Here is a 21,629-nt window from a genome sequence, read left to right as displayed (position 1 = left end):
CTGAGAGAATGGGCTCTGGAACCTGCTCCTGTGTTTACTGGTTGTGTTGTTGTAGGCAGATCCTCACCCCTCTGTGCTTCTGTGTGCTCTTCCTGAGCCCAGTAAAGTGGGTGTAACATTTACACACACGCACACACACTTAGTTGTCTCTCTGTAAGATGGGGGTAACAGTGTCCACCTCAAAGGGTCCTGGTGAGGATTCTAAGGCAGCACCTGAGCTGAACCCTGAAGGCCAGGCAGCACCAGACAATGCGGGACAAGGAAGAGCATTTCGGGGAGAGGAACCAGCCAGGACGGGGCCCAGAGCAGGCGAATGCAGGGCATGTCCTTGGGGATTGGTCTGGTAGGAGCCAGGCCGGAGGGGGCTGGGGGGGGGGGCGCACACGGAGATAGATGGGCCAGGCAGCTGAAGGGTGCTACTGCCCGAGGCTCTGGGCTTCGTGCTTTAATGACACGGCTAACATCCCACCCAACAATTTCATGTTTTTTAGTTTTTCTTAAGATAAAATGAACCATTTTAAAGTGAACAATCCAGTGGCATTTAATACGCTCACAGTGTTGCACAATCACTGCCTCTGTCTAGTTCCAAAACATTTTCATCACCCAAGGGAAACCCTATACCCACTCAGCAACCACTCACCCCACCTCTCCCTGGCTACAACCAACCTGCTTTCTGCCTAAGGGCTTGCCTATTCTGGATAGTTCCTATAAACGGAATCACACAATACGTGACCTTTTGTATCTGGCTCCTTTCACGTGTCATGTTTTGAGTGCATCCCTGCAGCAGAATTTCATTCCTTTTTATGACTGATATTCCGTTACACGTGCATGTATATATCACACCTGGTTTATCCACTCACTCACTCACTCACTCACTGATGGGCATTTGGGCTGTTTCCACCTTCTGGCTACTTGAATGGTGCTGCTATCAACGTATGGACATATATTTGTTTGAATCCCTGTTTTCAATTCTTTTGAGTATATACCTAGGAGTAGAATTGCTGGGACACACGGCAATTCTATGTCTAACTTTTTGAAGAACTGCCAAATTGCTTCCCACAGAGGCTGCACTGCTTTATATTCCCACCAGCAACGTACCCGGGTTCCGATTTCCCTACATAATCACCAACACTTGCCGTTTCCCACCTCTGTGATTACTGCTGTCCTAGTAGGTGTGGTTTTCATTTCCATGTCCCTATTGACTAATGACTGTGAGCAGCTTTTACTGGTCATTTGTATATCTTCTCTTCTTTTCTTTTTTCTATCACCATTTATCCCCTCTACGTACACCTTCCTTGGAGAAAGATCTATTTCAAGTCCTTTGCCCATTTTTTAATTGGATTGTTTATCTTTTTGTTGTTGTGCTGTAAGCATTCTTTATATATGCTAGACACTAGACTTTTATCAACACACTAGATGCCCGTTGCAGGAAGATTCCTGCAAGAATAGGGCTTCCTGAGAATGGAGCGAAGCAGAGAAGGGAGTGAAGCCCACCGAGGCAGGCTTTGCTCCCATCTCTGCTGCCTCACTCCCTCCCTTTGCCGCTTCACCCTCGGCTCCCTCCCTTCTCTGCCACCTGGCTCTCTCACTTCTCCGCAGCTTTGCTCCCTTGCCAGGTCACGGATCCACAGCCTGGGTCCCGCAGGCAGCCTCACGCGCTGCCGGCCCTGCCTCGCTGGGTCATGGAGTATGCAAATTAGCCGCCATCTTTGTTGGTGGTTAATTTGCATATCACGCTGATTAGCCAATGGGAGGTGTAGTGAGGTATGGTCAATTACCATGTTTGTCTATTATTAGATAGGATAATTTGCAGATACTTTCTCTGACTTTATAGGTTATATTTTACTTTCGTGATAATGCCTCTTTTTTAAAAAATTTTGTTTTATTGCTTAAAGTATTACAAAGAGTATTATATATGTCTCCTTTTTTTCCCCTTCATGTCGTGATAATGCCTCTTGATGCACAAAAGGTTTTAATACTGATGAAGTCCAATTTATTTATTTCCTTTGTTACTCCTCCTTTTGATGTCACTGCCAAATCCAAGGTCATGAAGATTTACCCTTACGTTTCTTCTGAGAATTTCATGGTTTCAGCTCCTATATTTAAGTTGAGTGATTTTGAGTTGATTTTGTATGTAGTGTAAGGAAGGGGTCTACTTTATTCTTTTGCATGTGGATATCCAGTTGCCCCAGTACATTCGTTGAAGAGACTATTCTTTACCCATTGAATGGTCTTGGCAACCTTGCCAAAAATCAACTAGAGGCCCAGCCTTAACTATTCCTTCCTCCTGTGGACTTCATACTGCACACTGCTCATCGGGCATTTCCTATCGATAGTCCTGCCATGGCCAGCATCTCTCTTTAGCTGCAAGCACAGTCCTGGAGCGAGACAGGACAGTGGCAGATCCGGGAAGAACGCGGTCTGCAGAGACTATGGGCTCCTGGGGAAGGGAGCGCAGCTTATCAGTGCATCGAACCTGGCCTCAGCTCCTGCATCAAAGGTCAGGAAGGAGCCAGAACCTCGGCCTGACCCCTCTGTGCCCTGAGGCTGGGCCACGGTCAAGGCAGGGCAGGCAGGAACTGGCGGAGCCCGCTTTTCCCTCAATCCATGCGCTGGGGACTGCTGGCTTCTACCACCAGGCAGATGCCCGTGCGCAGCGTGTTCCCACAATCAGACCTGAGCCCCAACAAGCGTAGAAAAGGGGATCCAGCAGTCAGAGAGACTGGTCTGAAGGAACAGAATTCACACTCAGCAGAGGAGGAGTGCTGGGGAGAAAGACAATAGCCATTTATAGCCTATCCAGCCACGGAAAGGGCACTTAAGGAGATTCAAGTCTAGCACAAAGGAGACTTCCTGGTAATACTAAAAAAATACCGGGACTTGACTTGGGGTGTGAACACAACAGAATATACAGATGATGTATTATAGAACTGTACGCCTGAAACTTATATAATTTTATTAACCGATGTCACCCCAATAAATTCAATTTTAAAAAGGGTTCCTTTTGTTTAAGTATAAAAACAGTGGTTATATAGGTTTTATTTCCTCAGGTTTTTTTTCTTTTTTAAAAGTGTAAATTAATTTTTTTATATTAAAGTCATAAAAACTAACTATTTTAAAGTGAACAATCCAGGGGTGTGTGACATATTCACAGTGCTGCGTAACCACCACCACCTCTCGCTGGTTCCAGCACATTTTCATCACCGCAAAAGGAAACCTGGAACTCCCAGCTTTGTTTTTTAAAGAACTCTTTCTAAGCGATATTATGAGTTATTTAATGGGGTTATTTCAGGATAAAATGATATGATGTCTGGGTGAGGGTGGGGAGAGTGAGCAGAGGTGTAGATGAACAGGTTTGGTCACAAGTTGGTAACTACTGAAACTGGATGACAGAAACATTGCCTACTGATAACTTGCAATTGGAAGATGGGATTCATTATACGCTCCTCTATACTTTTGAATGTATCCAAACGTTTTTATTATTAAGAAGCTAAAATATGTAAAGTGTGCCTTTTTCACTAATTAAGTTATCAGATGAAATGAAGACAGGATAGTCACTGTTGGAATCCAGTTTAGTGGCATAAAAGATCAAGTGAGGAAATATTTCAAAGCTCGGGGGGGGGGGGGAATGTAATTTAGAAAAGTAAAAAATGCGAGAAAAGTTAAGAAATTTTAGAATAGATCCAGGAGAACCTAATCCAGAAGTTCCAGAAAGAGAAAAAGAAATGAGGAAAGGTAAAAGTCCTGAACTACATATAAAAAATACCAGCAGGTCCACTCTGGACTGGATGAAAAAGGAACATACCACCAGGCACATCCCGGGAAGTCACTAGCTGAAATCCCTGAACTCTGAAGGTACAGAGAAAACGCTACATGCTTCCAAGTGAAAAGAGCTAGGTACGGTCTCCTGCAAAGCAAAGAAACCACCAGGCATCAGACTTCTTATCTGCACCTCTGGAACGTGGAACACCAAGAAATACTACCTATCAGGCTGAGAGAAAAAGACAGGACCCAAAATCCTGTATCTGGTTAAGATATCATTTCCCTAAGAAGACTTGTAAGAAAATTAGTAGCTTTATGATATTCTAGGAATAAAAATGAAGAAAATAATCTATTCACATTTGTAACAAAAATTATGTTATTCAGAATGAATTAGACCATAAAGACACTGGACCTACATGAAGAAATATTTAAATGTTAAAAAGAAAAGAAAATGATCTTAAAAAAACACACAAAACCCCACTAGGTCTATATGTACCTATTAAGGGCAAGGTAGACCTTTTTAATAAGTACTAGAATCCTAGAAGCTCCAGAAGAAAATAAATATATTAAACTATGTAAAAATAAAATACATTTATAAATGGCAAAAAGATACTTTGAGAAAAGTCACTAGGCAAATGATGGATTTGGGGAAAAAATACAGATTATTATTTATATTATATAAAGAACTCTTAAAAACTGGCAAGAAAAAGACATACAACACAATGGAAAAGTGGGTAGAGAATAATTCATGTGAGAATTCAAAGGCAATCCACTTGAAAAGATTTTCACATTGGTGAGTAGCAAAAAGAAAATTAATATCACTTTGTTCTCCTTAGACTAGCAAACATTTAAAAGGGGGTAATAACTACTTATCATTTGTCGATAGAAATGTAACTTGCTACAACATTTTTAAAAAGCAAACTAGCGCCCTGGCCTGCGTGGCTCAGTTGGTTGGAGCATCGTCCCATACAGAGAAAGGTGGTGGTTCCATTCCAGTCGAAGCACACACCCAGGCTGCGGGTTAGATCCCCAGTTGGGGTGTGTGTGGGAGGCAGCTGATTGATGTTTCTCTTTCCCTTCCTCTCTCTAAAATCAATTTTTTAAAAAAGCAAATGATTAAAATTAAAAATACATATACTCTTTGACCCTATAATCCCACTGTTGGTGATTGTTAGTGCTATAAACATAACCATCACATCTGAAGTATATTTACTCAGGAATTGCTCATAGCGGCAAATAACTAAAAATAAAGGAAATGTCCACCTATACGAAATGGTTGAATAAAATGTGGTACATCTGCCCCATGGAATATCATGGAAAAGACTGAATGTGTGCTCCCCCCGCTGATTTGAAAAGAGTGAACAAACTGGAGAAAGAGAAAAAGGGAAGAGGCATAACTGATCAGGGACAGATGGAAAGGCTTGCTCAGAAGTCAGGGAGGCCATTTCTTATCATCTAGAACAGTGGTTCTCAACCTTCCTAATGCCTCGACCCTTTAATACAGTTCCTCATGTTGTGGTAACCCCCAACTATAAAATTATTTTCATTGCTACTTCATAACTGTAATTTTGCTACTGTTATGAATCGTAATGTAAATATCTGATATGCAGGATGTATTTTCATTGTTACAAGTTGAACATAATTAAAGCATAGTGATTAATCACAAAAACAATATATAATTATATATGTGTTTTCCGATGGTCTTAGGCGACCCCTGTGAAAGGGTTGTTCGACCCCCAAAGGGGTCGTGACCCACAGGTTGAGAACCGCTGATCTAGAGCAACATGCTTCCTGGAAGTATAACTTCATTTGATATGCTCAGAGCTTTTAAATATAATGTGCTTCTCATCTTCATGACACGTGTCACAGAGTACATCCAGCCTATAAGACACAGTGACCTTGTTACCATTCCCAACAAACAAGGCACCCTCCACCACAGGCAACACTAAGAATGTTTAAACGTCAAGTTTTAGTTTTTCCACTGACAATGAGCTGGACTCCTGCTGTTTAATTTCCTAGGCATCTGTCAGCAACGTGAAGATAGCTTTTCCTTAGCAACAAAGTTATGCACAACCTTCCAGATTTAGCAGATTCACAGCTATTAATTTTAGAAGCTATCTGGGATTTAAAAAGCACATAGGGGAAAGGGTTTGGATTTCATTTTCTTTTTACCTTTCAAAGGATGGCCCTTATCATGTTTCCTATTTTCAGGGGCTAGAGCAAGAAAGATTTAAAGATAACTGTGCTTTTCCCAAGGTTCAGAATGTGCTTGTGTGTCCTAACGCTGATGCCGCTGCCATACGTTTACAGAGCACAGGGGATCTGGGAGTGTCTGTGTGGCCTTAAGAACAACTTCTTTCATGCCGGCTGACAGTATCCTGCACCATCCATACATCCACCCTTAGCCTGGTTTCCCTCCATGGAAGTGGGGCTGGAGGTGAGGATGTAAATCAGCCCCAAACCAATTTCTAGTGGCAGAACAGTGTATCATGTGAAGAACAAAGGGTAAAACAATCATTAATAACTGTGAACTGTTCCAGAGACAGAGAAGCATCCCACAGACCGTCAAACCTCAGAGGGAAGGCAGGGGAGGAGGTTTGGGGGGAGGGGGGGTGGTAAAAGATCAACCAAAGGACTTGTATGCAGGTATATAAGCATAACCAATGGACACAGACACTAGGGGGGTGAGGGCATGTGCTGGGGGGGGGGGGTGGCTGGGGAGAGGTCAAGAGAGGAAAAAGGAGAGAAATGTAATACTTTAAACAATAAAGAATTAAAAAACAAACAAACAAACAAACAAAACCGGTGAAATGCAGCCCAGCGGCGTGGCTCAGTGGTTGAGCCTCGACCTATGAACCAGGAGGTGGCAGTTCAATTCCTGGTCAAGGCACATGCCCAGGTTGCAGGCTCCAACCCCAGTGTGGGGCATACGGGAGGCAGCCGACTGGTGATTCTGATTCTCCCTCATTATTGGTGTTTCTGTCTCTCTCTCTCTTCTCTCCCTTCCTCTCTGAAATCAATAAAAATATATTTAAAGCAAAACAAAAAAAATTGTGAAATGCTAACTGCCATGGCACCCCCCTCACCTCCACCAGAGTATAGAAGGGCAGAGCGCCCTGACTGTACCCCTTAACTGGCTACATCACAACCTTCAGGCCTCAGTTTCCCCTTCCCTATGAGAGATGTGGACCAGCTCTTTCAACTAAGAACAGGCACTCCACAAGAAATTGCTAGTTGACTGATAGCCCCTGACTTCTGAGGTTAAAGAACATGAATATCCTGCTGAGATAATGATGTAAAAGGGGGTGATGGACTTTTTCCCATTAGTTATCTTATAAACAGCCTCTATAGTCAAATATGAGCAGTAAAGAACATTTAATCACTCTAAAGTGCTTTCATATTAAAAATAACCACAATTCTGGACCTTGAGAACATCATGCTAAGTGAAATAAGCCAGTCAGAAACACCTAAGAACCATATGATTTCACTCATTTGTGGGATGTAAAACAAACTAACTCATGGATACATACAGCAGTGTGGTGGTTGCCAGAGGGAAGGGGCTAGGCAGCAGTGGTTCTCAAACTTCTGGCCCTTTAAATACAGTTCCTCATGTTGTGACTCCCAACCATAAAATTATTTTCGTTGCTACTTCATAACTGTGATGTTGCTACTGTTATGAATCGTAATGTAAATATCTGATATGCAGGATGGTCTTAAGCAACCCCTGTGAAAGGGTCGTTTGACCGCCAAAGGGGTCGCGACCCACAGGTTGAGAACCGCTGTGTTAACCAATCACCTCAATAAAATTAATAAAGTAAATAAATTTTTATTTTATTTAAAATATATTTCTTTATTGATTTCAGAGAGGAAGGGAGAAGGAGAGAGAGATAGAAACATCAATGATGAGAGAGAATCATTGATTGGCTGCCTCCTGCACGCCCCTGGGGATCAAGCCCGTAATCCAGGCATGTGCCCTTGGCTGGAATCAAACCTGGGACCCTTCAATACGCAGGCTGATGCTCTATCCACTGAGCCAAGCTGGCTAGGGCAATTTTATAGAAAGAAAATCACAATTCCAAGACAGAAGACATAAAAAGAGAGAACAGGATAGGAGAGGTCAGAGGTCAAGACGAGGAAGTTGAGACAGGACAAAAAGTTTCTATGCCATGTAGAGAAGAGGAATATCTCTCCCGCTTTCTTTAGATGACCCGAACTCCATTTAAAAAACTATTTATAGTCAAAGGCTCTGAGACGCCCAGTGCTTCAAAATAAGCTCAGGTAGGATTAGTTCCGACAATACCTGAACTCACTTCTTCTTAAAGAATCCAATCCAACACAGCCATAGCTACAGCTGGGAAGCTTTCAAGCCAGACCAAGGCAGGGGACAGTAACAGCAGCTAAATAAAGGCTGGGTCATGGGGCCCCCACTGAGGCCAGGAGCAGACATTGTCTGGGAACAGGTCATCAGAACCCTCACTCCTTTTGCTATTGAGTTATCTTATGTATTCCAGCTGTGGCCAGGGACAGTGTGGTATGATCCACACTTCTCTCAGTATGGTTACTGGGTCATATTAATCTTCACACAGGCTAAAAATACAAAGACTCTGATAGTTTTTAGCTAAAATTCAGGTCTAGAGGAAGAGAGAAAAAAAGATCAAATGTGTGAAGTACTTGAAGTACTTGCAAAGAAAGGTGCAAAGGATAACATCTTATTAAATAAAAAATAGATTACGCCCAGCCGGTGTGGCTCAGTGGTTGAGCGTCAACCTATGAACCAGGAGGTCACGGTTCGATTCCCTATCAGGGAACATGCCCAGCTTGCAGGCTCAATCCCCAGTGGGGAGGGGGAGGGTGCAGGAGGCAACCAGTCAGTGATTCTCTCTCATTACTGATGTTTCTATCTCCCTCTCCCTTCCTCTCTGAAATCAATAAAAATATATATTTAAAATAAAGAAATCAATAAAAACGAATTCTTCTAAAGAGTATGCTATTGAATATGACATGCTATAGCTTAGCTGTCACATGTATCAGAAAGCCCCACCTTAGCTAACTGACAATCAGCCTCTCTGGTCCTCTGAATTAAGCTAAAACAGAGGCATGAAAACATTATTTGTCAATGGTATACTGATTTTCAACCTATTTTCTCTTTCATATAGAGACTGATATGTTAGAAAGATACAACAGCTAATCTCAAGTAATCAAAATACAAAAAATGATAAATACCACAGGGAATATCAACCACACCGCCTATGCCCACCACTACCATGAATGCACAGCTGCTGTTTCCCCGCCCCACCCCACCCCTTTGCAGATAGAAACATGTGCCCAGCACGCCCAGCTCTGGGAATTTATACAAAAGAATGGAAATCAAGATCCGGGAGTGGTATTTGCACTATCATGCTCACGGCAGCACTGTTCACAATAGTCAAGGTGTGGAAGCAACCGTATGTCCGTGACAGATAAATGGATAAAGCAAATATGGTCTATACACACCGTGGAATATTACTCAGCCTTAAAAAAGGAGGAAATTCTGTCACATGTGACAACATGGATGAACAACCTTAAAGACATTCTGCTAAGTGCAATAAGCCAGTCACAGGAGGACACCTGCATGGTTCTGTTTATAGGAGGCATCTAACCCAGTGACTCACAGAAACAAAAAGCCGACTGGCAGCTGCCAGGGTCTGGGGCAGGGGGAGTGGGGAACTGCTGGTCAAAGGGTATAAATTCCAGGGATGCACAACATTGTGCTTATAGTTAACAGTGTGCTGCACACTTAAACATCTGTTGAGAGGATAGAGTTCAAGGGGTTTTTCACCACAATGAAAAAAAAGAAGAAAATATATGGTGGGTGTGGCATACTTGGTAAACAGGGACCGGAGAAGGGGGGGGGGGGGTCAACTGCGCATGAAACTTCTGAATTTGAGCATGAAACAAAGAAAAGAAGCTGAAAACAGTATTTTCTCAACTGGGCCCCTTGGAACATTATTCCCGAGAGATGGTGCATTTCAAAAGAATCTGTGAAAGACTGCACCGTGTCTCCTTGGGTCTTCACCGTGAAGATTAGCATATAAAAGATTCTAAGAAGTCCTAGAATAAAGCAGCCTCGTTATGTTCCTTCAAGAAAGCATTTCCAAACTCATTTGAGTCAGAAAAAGGTTTCTCTGCAAAACAGATATTAAAATCCCAAGGGACTCATGCTTTATGAAGAGCGACTTAAGAAATGGTGCTTTAGGGGAACTAATTTTAGGGATGGAACCCTGCCTACTCAGAGCTCCTCCTCCTATTTCAAAAACTCAAATAATCAATCCACTTTCCCCCTATCTTGCCTGAAATATTTAACTCCTTTTATCGTGAAAAATGCCAATTAAACTAATAAGCTTCTTACAGTAGAGCTCGAATATTAGGCATTTGTGATTTCATGGAATTTACTTTTATCAGCGCCATTGCACACTGACAGAGTGCTTTACAGGTTTCAAAAGCACTGTCATTACCACGTACACACCTCCTTCCTTCAAGCTATTTAATAAGCGGTATAGTCAAGACTAACCCCCAGATTGGCTGGTTGTGGTCTAGTATCTTTCGACTAGTAAAAAAAAAAAGGTCTCTCTGGGCTGAGTTGGCAGATCAAGTAATAAACATCTGATTTACACATTTCCAGGAGACAACATGACCAAGTGGTATTAAACAATAGTTGTGTGTGTGTGTGTGCAGTGGGGACCTCTCAGATTTTTATAAAGAAAATTTTTCCTACAAGTTAAAGCGTATGTTTTGTTAGACTGGGGAAGATTCAATTGACTCTACCCTTACAACTTTTCTCAGAACATCCCAGAAAGACAAGGGGGTAGAAAAATGGCCATGTAGGAAGATGACTCATGTTCATATGATCCCATTCTTCACACTACACAAATCTGTCCTACGTAAGCGGCCTAGACTGGAGTTATAAGGAAAACTGGTTTTAGCAGAGCTCTCACATCCTAGGTGTTCCTTTGGAGCCACTTCTAAAAATACCACAAAAATGGACAGAATGAGTACAGGGGCCCTCTTTTGCCCTTATTGCACTTAAATACTTTAAACTGTTCCATTTTTCACAGAAACACCGTTCAAAGGAATATAAGCAAAATGTAATCCTAACCTTCTACTGAATTTCAAGTTCAAAATCTGTTCATTATCATAGAAAAGATACTGGTAAAAACACCTCTTTCTAGACTAAAGAAACCACCTTCAATTCTTTAAATGGAAAATGCACCCAGGTGTTTACCTCTATAAAAGGAGCTTAAAGAGACATGTGTGTCTTGACTAACCTCTAAGCAGCAGGTTGGTAGACTGGCACCTACGTTCATTTCTTGTTTTTTTCTAGTGTCAAATTCAACTACTTACTCTTTTTTTTTAATTTTTAATTTTATTTTTTATTGATTTTTTTACAGAGAGGAAGGGAGACGGATAGATAGTCAGAAACATCGATGAGAGAGAAACATCGATCAGCTGCCTCCCGCACACTCCCCACTGGAGATATGCCCGCAACCAAGGTACATGCCCTTGACCGGAATCGAACCTGGGACCCTTCAGTCCGCAGGCCGACGCTCCATCCACTGAGCCAAACCCGTCAGGGCTCAATTACTTACTCTTATATTAAGGATTCTTAATGGAACTGAGTAGGCATTTTCAAAGGGGAAAAAAAGAGCATCAACAATTAGCCATGGTCATATGATTGGGCAACAGCAAAATTTAAATAGGCCAGGCTCTACAATAATACCCATCAACACCCGTACAGGAAAATAACTTTCTGAAGTGGTTCATCTATCATTGTTTACCTGTGCAATAAGTGATAAGATAGTTAGGCTGTTTCTTATTACTATGAGACAATAAAATTAAGCCTCTAAGAGGTTAAGAAACTTGCCCAACGTCACACCATGACTGGGAGAAGAGTTAGGAGTGTAGCTCACAGCTCCCAAGTCCCAAGCCAGGACACTTTTTCACTACAGCCATGGTCCTCTGAATGGTGAGGATCGGAGTGGGTGTGGGGTATAACCCCCGTTAGGTACTTATGCTCATACCCCATAGATACCCCCCTCGTAGTGTTCTAGGGAACCTCTCTTTCCATGAAAGTGTATCCCATGCCTCATGTGTGCTAAGGCAGAAGATACACTGAGAGCCACATACTGGGTGCTACACAGGGACTATCACCAATTGGCTGATAACTGATGAATATTGGCCATAAGATATGCTTTATGTAACCCTTAAAGGATTTATTTCAAGATGTTAATTTGGAGCTGCATTGGCTCATACTGACTTGAAAAAAGGTGTTACATGAAGACAGCATCAAAGTAAAAAACAAAGGCAAAACAACTATAAAAAAAAAAAGCACAGGAAAATTTCGAACTCCTTTTGCTAATGTTCAAAATAACCTACAGACATACTAGAAGATCCTGATAAACTCTAGCTGTGCCCTGCTCTGTGCAGAACAGGTTACCTAAAAGTATGTGAACTATTGAAACATATTGTAAAACTCACTGCGGGATCTGTGATCGGACTTGCGGGTTCCTAACCCAGGTCTGTGGGAAAAGCACTTCATGGAGTAAGTGGGTCTGAACCAACATCAGACCCTGGATAAGCAGGAAAATTCAGGAGGGGAGTCCCGAGAGCAGAGGCCGCTCTGCCCTTAATGGACAGGTGCCTTCAGAGTCTCTAAAGCTCTCCTAAAGTTTCCTCTGTTGCAAAATAAAGGGGGTTTCATCTGGTCATGCCTAAGGTTAAGTCCGGCTTGAATGTAAGTATCAAAGAACACTTTCTGATGGTTTGAACAGCAAAGCCTAGATTTCTTTATTACTCAAGGAAGTGTTCATAATGAAGTAGGAAAGGCATGCTGTGCAAGGTGCCCTCTGGTGGACGGGCGGGATATGCCAAAGGTTGGTCTATAAGGGCTTTCCCTGAGCCACCTCTCAGTCAGCCTTCATTCAGAAACTCACTCATTCATCTGAAAATCAGTAATAACGTGTACCCACACTGTACCAGGTATTAAGTATCAGCAACTAACATGAAAGACATACAGCCATCGGCCTCAGGGCTTGTATGGTCTAACAAGACATTTAAGCAGTGCTTCATCACAGAGGTGCTTTAATGCCACAAAGGAATGGCAGCTGGTATTATGACAATGATCTATGGGGGAGAAATAAGCTCCACTAAAAATATTACAGGGAAGCTGAGCCCATAAGGAAAAGTGGCTATTGGGCAGGCCGAGGAAACAGCATATATATTAATCCTGAGAAAGAGAGAAAAAGGCCAGCTGTGACTGGCTCCCGCCAAGGAAGAGAGAGCTAAGGCAGCAGAAGGGTGTAGTCCACGCAGGGTACTGTAGGCCATGGTAGTGAGAACTCTGAGCTTTGTCCTAAGGGCAGTAGAACATAACCCAAAGGTGTAAAGGAGGGAAGACATGATGCACAGATGACTTCACAAGGTCACTCTGGTTTTCATGCACAGGATGCAGTGGGATGGGCTAAGGATGAACCGGGGAGACGATGAGAAAGCTGCTGCAGGCGTCCCGGGGATCGGTGAGAGCGCCTCACTCCACCAGCCTCGAGAAACTCCCATGGTTGTTTCCAGTCCTTGCTCTCCTCCCATTTATCACCCTAACTTCTTCCGCACATTTCCTGAGTGCCACCCAAGGCCCCCGGGCACAGGTGGCAGAGTCCAGATCATGGCAGCTCTGTAAGGGACCATCAGCACCTGCCAGTGCCTCCATTCCCAGACACACCATGGCAAGGAGTCTGCTGATGTGCACACTGGTCAGCCCACTCTAACAAGCCACGCATTCTCGGGGACCCTAATCACACCTATTGCAGGATTCAGAAGTTTGCCCCAACAGCCTGGGCGACCTTGTTCCTGGACCTTGGAAAAGTACTGATTAAATAAGTAGGGTCCCCTCCCTGTAACGAGCTGAGTGAAATTATACAGGACAAATGCTGTGCCCCCTTCCACAGGGGTTACTGTCTAATTGATCCTCTTGTTGCAGACTTGAAGGCTGAACATGAAAATACCTCTTCCTATGTCCTAAAACTGCCTGTGGTGATGGTTGTGGAACTATGTGTTAAACCATACACTTTACATTAGTGATTTGTATGGTATGTGAATTATATATCCCCATAGAGCTGTTACCAAGACAACATATAAAAAGAAAAGCACCACCTCCTCCTTAAAGATGACATAATGGAGAGAAATGACAGCAGAGATGAAAGCACTAAAGCTTCAGGGTCAACAGCTCCTATACATGTTGCATATCGACATATTTCCTACTCACAAGCAAGCCCCACAGTCTCTAAGATGGTGAGAAGAAATCAAACCTATAAAGATTGTATTTTCCCCATAAACCACTCTATCTAAAAGCTTAGCCAGCTCAGCCGGCATGGCTCAGTGGTTGAGTGTTGACCTATAAACCAGGAGGTCACCATTCGATTCCCGGTCAGGGCACATGCCTGGGTTGTGGGCTCAATCCCTGGTGGGAGGTGTGCAGGAGGCAGCTGGTCAATGATACTCTCTCATCATTGATGTTTCTATCTCTCCCTCTTCCTTTCTCTCTGAAATCAATTTTTAAAAGGCTGAACTAAAGAGCAGCAATTATAATAATAATAATAATAAATGCATAACCATACAAACTCTCCAAAAATATGTCTTTTTGAAAAAACTCGGTCGATACAAAAGAGGTAAAGGGAAAATACCAGTCAAATTCTTCTTCATGTCCCTCCCCCGGTTTACCCAGGAAGGTGCAAGCTGAGAGCACCCACCTCGCACCGTCCCTGAGCTCTCAGGGTCCCGGGCACGCTGCTCTGTGGGCTGCCACTCCAGCTCTCCATGAGAGGCAGACAGTGAGGGGTGAGGGCTGCTAGCAGGAAGCAAGTGGCCCTTATCATTCCATCTGCAGCTAAAAAAACTTCACTGATGCCACTGACTCTGCATTTATAATGATGCAGACAGCAAAGGAGGCCCCTCTGACCAGAAAGGTAACAAAAGTTGATGTTATTTAAAAGAGCCACAGTCCTGGTTAAAAAGGCAACTCTAGGATAACATGGGAAGGAAGGAGAAAACAGACTGCAGCCTCTTTGAATTTGCAACAGCATGGAAAAGGGATTGTGGGCACAGGTGAACATCTGCCCCGCCTTTGAGGACAGCATGTTCTAAAACCTTAGCGATGAGACCATTGCCGAAAACCTGGTGGGTTGTGCAGGAAAGAAGGAATTCTCTGCAGACAATCCCGAAGAGAGCCCCCGAGAAAGGAAAAGGCCACCACCTGAGGAATACTAATGTGCTTGTACAGGGTGGACAACGGGGGGTTTACAGATGTGAGTACAGCAAACAGAGTCTATTCTTGAATTATTGTTTATTAATTATTGTGCTATTTATTTGCATGACAACTGTAAACCTATTTTGCCCCACCCTGTGTATAATGGGAGCTCTCTGCCAAGCTCAAATGCAAGCTTTAGGAGAAAGGGAAATAACAATAAAACTAGGAATGAACTTGAGCCTGGCCGGCATGGCTCAGTGATTGAGTGTCGATCTATGAACCAGGAGGTCACAGTTCGATTCCCAGTCAGGACACATGCCCGAGTTGCAGGCTTGATTCCTGATCATGCAGGAGGCAGCCAATTAATGATTCTCTCTCATCGTTGATATTTCTATCTCTGTCTCCCTCTCTCTTCCTCTCTGAAATAAATGATACACACACACACACACACACACACGCATATATTTTAAAAAAAAACTAGGAGTGAACTTGAAAAAGCATCTATGAAGGGTACAGTTAGCAGAAGCTCAAAATGCCAGAGACAATAAAATAAGGCAGTGTTGGCTGTGTTCAAAGCCAAAAGAAATCAACAAGAGGACAGCATGACAGACTAGGGGGAGGAAGCGTAAGGTTCACAGAACAGTGAAGCAGGAGCCCAACTCGAGGTGGAAGCAGCGTTTCTCTCTCAAAGCAAAGAAAGCGGCCTCCACAGTGCTCAGGACTGAGCAGGAGCATGAAGGTGAAGCAGGGGAGGGGAGGGACTCCCACTTTCAAGGATTTCCAAGTCTCCACTTGGATGACTCACCCCAGGCACTGAAGGAAGGAACGGACAGGCCCCCTTTTGACTCCATGAGGATGCAGATGGCATTCTGTGCCTACAACAATTTCCTCTACATCCGGATAGTGTGTGACAGGTATGTACTGCTTTCTTGTTTAGTACCTCTGCTGGGACCCTCAACAATCTTGGGAGATACAAAAGGCTGCTACCACTGCCCTCGTCACACACTGACGCTCAGGGCCCAAGTGACCTGCCAAAGTCACACAGCCCCTGGGACAACACAGCTCTGGACCCAGCAATGTGATTCTGGCCTAGTGCTCTCGTCACCACTGAAGCTTCAGCAGAGCAACCAACAGCATTCAAGCCATGGGATATTAATGACATCAGTATCACGTGCAAGATGAATGTGTAAACCAGCAAGTGCCGGCCAAACATCTACCTAACTGCCCGACGGCTCTGGCTGTTCAATCCTCAGATCCCAGTGAGACCTCAGACCCGCCCCAGGAGGGCGCTACAGAGGACCGAGGCTCCTGGCATTAAGGAACTTGCTTGGGGTCACCAGCAGCTGGTGCAGCAAAGTGTTCAAAGTATTGGACTCTGTGGGATCAGGGTGTTTCAAAAATCTGAAATAGAGTTATTTTATTCATCTTAATTAAAAAACACACCACCACTACTTACTTTTAAGGAGCTCAGTGATGTAGCAAATTGATTTTTTTTAAAAGCACTGGCTTTTACACGACTGAAAATATAATCTTGCTGAATATTTAAAAATCCCTCACCAATTGAAATGTTCACCCTCTAAGAAACCTAAGTCTGCTACACAAAATTAGCCAAAATTGAGGACAGGTAAAATTTCATAACAGAACATGTTGACTACTTTATTTACCTGCTCAGTGTGTCCCCCAAGAACATCCTTTGCTGGGAGCATTAACAAGCACCGTACAATTGCATAGGAACGTGCTCAAGACTTGATGCTCTTCTCCTATCTGCTCTTTTACTGTTAACACAGGTCCCAGAGTAACACCTACCACCTTCCATTCCCCCAAGCTTCCAAAGAATGACAGAGCTGGGGTCTAAGGGAGTTAAAGCTATACCTGTCCACAAAACAACTGAGCATACCAGCTCCTCAACTCTACCTCGGGTCCCCTCTTTAGATCAGAAGGAGAAAATCTGAATGCCTCTGGTGGCCAGGCAGGTAATGCCAAGGAGCAGGGCAGGTAATGCGTGTGTGTCTATGGCATGAGCAGTAGAACTCAGGGAGGTGCAGGGGGCACTGGAGGGGACAGCAGCTACTTGGTTCAAGAGAAATGGCAAGATCAACATTTTATGTATCAGCATTAAATGTTAGGCCAAGTTTGCTTGTTGTAAGAGCACCAGCTGGGTCAAACAGGTCGCCAGCTCTCACCCTTCGTGAATGCATTGTTGGCATCATCTTTTGCACCGCACTGGCTTGGAAGCTAAATCCTGCAGGGTTATTTTCATAAGTGTGACATCGCCCTGGAGAGAGCGAGGCCCAGGTCTCATTAACACCTTCAATACCAAGGGTGCCTCTCTTTCAGGCAGCCTAGATGGGCTTGTGGACTGACCCCAGGCAAGGGAGAGCTGCTCCCTTAGCAGCACAAGGTGCTTTTCCTCCCAGGTGCCGAGAGAGCAAACTTCATTTCTTTCCTGTGGCAAGTACGCCCTGAGCAGTGGCTTACCCGTTTGTCAATGTCATTGTGTTGGAGCTGCACAAAGCGAGCGCTGATGGCTGCGATGTAGCTCTGCTGATTGGAGAACGCCACGCGGCCAGCACCTTTGGGGTACTTCAGCTCTGGGTCCGTATCAATGCCAGCATAGCAGACACCACCATACAAACGGTCCATGATCATTGCCAGTTCAACTGCAAGAAAATGAACACAATTCCGTATAAATGTTTAGAAGGAACTCCTGACGAGGAGCAGGAAGAACTATTTAAGAATCATGCAGTGTAACTAAGAAAAGGAAAACCCATGTCAAGTATTGTGAAGAGTGTCCACATCAGTCTTACAACCTCAAGTAGGGGAGATCCTCATAGGCTATTTGAAAGTAAAAAAATAAAAGAATTTACACACACACACACACACACACACACACACACGAATTTACATAATCAGAACTTCAGCAACAGGATTAAAGGAATGATCTATCAGTAATCCTCTTGTTCTAACTGCTTAGTCTACTGAGTGGGCCCTAGGTAGGCAAAGCATTTCACGATGCCCTAACAAGTTATTAAGAGACAGCCCTACTTACTGACCTCTGAGACTGAAAGCCATTACTAAAGTTACACTGCTACGGTTAAGATTAAACTGTAGAAAGAATGAAGTCATAATTTTAGCTAGAGGCAATATGTTTACAGCCTTTCAAGTAAATCTCTACACTTGAAAAAAATGACTTTTAGAGTATATTTTATCCCAACTGAGAAACCTGCAGACTAACCTCTCACAGGAAATTCTTAGTAATGCTAACAGCAGCAATGAACATTTATTGAGCACTTACAATGTGCCAGGAAACAGTAAGCTGCTACTAAGGCAGTAAAAACATACCCATCCTGCACCTGCTAAAAATCCAGAGGTTTAGTCTGCAGTCCTTGTCACATTTCTCCTATAGATATCTTTGTATTTGTATATTTAAGATATATATACAGAAAACATTTGGAAAGTGATCCATTCCAAAGGTGTGATATTCTAAAATTATCTCACCAAAAAGGTACCATGGAGAGAAATGTAGCAGTTACTTACCTGGATTCAAATTGCCTGAAGGTAATTGTTTACTTGATACTGGACAGCACCTCCTCCAGGTACGACCACTCCTTTCAGGCAACTCACATAGTTTAAGTCCAAAATACTTAGCCCTAACCCTGGGGAATGACTCACGAACCCACTTCCTACAAACACCGACATATGGTGTTTGGAAAGGAAAAGACAGTGAGGAAAGATGATGACCTGGCCACCGCCGGTGGGCAAAGTCCATCACAGAGCAGAGCCCCACAGGAATCGGGATCTTGGGGGAAGAAAAGCAGCACAGCCTGGTGGGGCAGAGGAAGAATTCTGCAGCAGATACAGGGGCCGAAAGGTACAAGAACCCCACCAGGATTTTACAAGCAGAAGGAAGGCCAAGTACTACCGGGTTCCTGTACTATGAAGCTGCTGAGGCAGGTAAGAAAAGCTATGTCGCCATGACAGAAAGCTGTCTTTTTTCTTTCTCTTTTAAAATATTTTTATTGATTTCAGAGAGGAAGGGAGAGGAAGAGAGACATAGAAACATCAATGATGAGAGACAATCATTGATTGGCTGCCTCTGCATGCCCCACACTGGGGATCGAGCCTGCAACCTGGGAATATGGCCTAACCGGAATCGAACCATGACCTCCTGGTCCATAGGTTGACGCTCAACCACTGAGACACACCAAATGGGCCTGTTTTTTTTCTTAACTTCGAAATTTCTTCCCATTCTAGAGTGCCTAATATTGATGACTTTTCTAAGTGCCCATTTTTAATAGGAAGAGTGACCTACAACCAACAGGTAATTTTCAGAAGGTGAGGAAAGAAGCTAGCAATCACTAAGTCCAAGAATATGTGCTTAGGGCAGAAAGCCATCCCAATGATCCCATTATGATCAGAATGACTGAGTCACACCAGCCAAGGGAACACTGTTGATTAGCACTTAAGTAGACCTTGACTACAGTCTTGAGGCAGGACCCAGGAATCACACTCAAACAATGCCATCACGATGGTGCACACACTCTGAATGTCAGAGTTCAGTGAGTCCTTACACTTCACCCCAACAACCTCTGATGGCTTGAGGGCCTCCTTACCTAACTAATGTTATTCCAGTTACAGACACGAAGAAACTGAAGGCAAAATTCATTCATTGTAGTCATTCATGAATTTCCCTAAAGGTCAAATGGACTTAATAAAAATAAGTAACCTCAAGGCCTGGAAATTAAGCACAAATTTTCCAAAGACCTGGCTTCCTCTGGAATGGAATAAGAGAGTAAACACCCCCTCCGGCTGGTGGATGACCAGGAGAAGAATGCTGGCAAGGACCGAATGGCACTTGTCTTCCACCTTCGGAAGCACTCGAGAAAGTGTCTGATTTAGAAAGAAGGTACACTGGCTGCATGCCTGCAGCTCCAGCTGACGCGGGAGTTACTTAGCCACAGCTGCTTCTATAGCATAGTGGTCTCCAAAGGAATCTGGGGGGCTCCCAGATGCCAGAGAAGGCTCCTTCCATGAGCAGACACTTTCCACCGCTTCGCAGATGTAGCTGCTGGAAAATGATCTTCACGTGCCAAAGATTAGGTCATGACTTATGTTGCTGGCAGTTAGGTACTTGTGATAAGAAACAGAAACCCTCACTCACTATGCTTTTATGAAAATTATGAATAAATCATTTCCACGTATAAGCTGATTATACAGTCATTTTCTTGGCCACCAACAAGTCTGCAGACGTTTGAGCCAGTGAAGCCTCACTTAAGGGAAGAGCAATTCGTTGAGAAGCTAGAAGCAACCAATGTGACTAAAGAAAGAACTTTTGGGGGAAAGAATATGAAGATTTTCCATCTCTCTTTCTACCCGAATCTCTCTTTTAATGACAAAACATCTAACATGGTGAACACCCCTGAAGAAAGGTAAATGATGGTCAAAGAACTGTTGTTTGTGTTTGGTGCTTTACTCAATTAGCAAGTCTTCACTAATAGCACACTTCCTGTGGGCTAAGCTCAAACACCACAGAGATATGGCATTTAAGTAACGCTGCTAGTGCTTAAAGTGACATTACTGAGAAGTAACCACTTGGTAAGTACAGCTTTAGGGGGAGAATGTCATTGAATTCACCCACTAAGTAGATGACTAACAGAAACGCAGAGCAAGCCTTCCTCAAGGCCTATTAAGTTTTCAACCAGAAATGATTTTTTTATAAAGAAAGTACCAGTTCACCTACAGATGTCAGAATGTACAACTACTTTTAGAGGCTGGGTTTTACAGGCTTCTTTACAGTGAGTATCATCAGTCCACGTAGGGAAGTGCCATATAAATTCCCTTCCTCTGATGGGGGCAAGCTGAACCAGGAAGAGGGCTACTGACTCCAGTACTTGGGGGGAGGAGAGAAAAGTAGAAGAAAGGCAGAAAGGATGTGGCAGAAGTCAACTAAAACCTGCATGGGTCTATCGATGTCTTGTGATCTCAACCCTGCTCATGAAATGTGAGCCTTTGATCGAAGGTGTAACTTACTTGGAGAGTGTGGGCAAACCACCTACTAAGCCTGTGACAGTGACTCCTCATTCTCAACCATCCTCTGTAGAGGCCAAGGACAGTGTGGCTCCCAGAACCACATTCTTTACATTTAACCTGAGGAAGGTGAGGCAATACAGGTAAAGGCTGGGATTCAGACAGATGGAGGTGACAGCAGGCATAGACAGAGTCCATGAAGAAGCCAGGAATCTCCAAACTACTTTTTATGTTTTCTTTCCTATCCAGACAGTGTTCACAGGGTCTGCCTGGTCAGCACAGGGGTAGGAAATTAGCAGGTATGGTAGCTCTATCCAAGGGCATTCTGCACTTTGGATAAGCTCTGTGTTCCTAAGACACTCAAGTCACGTCATAAATACCTGTTTCATTATAACAGCATCACCACTATGGGTCTAGCTCACACACTGGCTCTTGTGATGACCTTCACTGTGCCATCACCAGAGAGGGAAACGAGAATACTGCAGCTGTATGTAGCATAGAGCATCCTCCTGAAGTCGTTCAGTGGTGACTATGCCTCTGAAGGTCAATCTGAACCCCAATT

At 43.7% G+C, this 21,629-nt stretch overlaps 1 protein-coding gene across 1 annotated transcript in view; it reads right to left on the bottom strand.

The window, feature by feature from the left end:
• The window catches only part of CPEB3 (cytoplasmic polyadenylation element binding protein 3), a 138,300-nt gene that overhangs the window by 3,989 nt on the left and 112,682 nt on the right, over positions 1–21,629 (bottom strand). The window contains exon 9 of the mRNA XM_023754836.1: positions 17,519–17,700. Coding sequence (XP_023610604.1) covers positions 17,519–17,700 — 182 coding nt within the window. The remainder of the gene's footprint in view (positions 1–17,518; positions 17,701–21,629) is intronic.

Source organism: Myotis lucifugus, unplaced genomic scaffold (assembly GCF_000147115.1).
Source record: "Myotis lucifugus unplaced genomic scaffold, Myoluc2.0 scaffold_66, whole genome shotgun sequence".
Classification (NCBI taxonomy): Eukaryota; Metazoa; Chordata; class Mammalia; order Chiroptera; family Vespertilionidae; genus Myotis; species Myotis lucifugus.
Note: the sequence above shows the minus strand (reverse complement) of the source record. Positions and strands in the feature narration are given on the sequence as shown.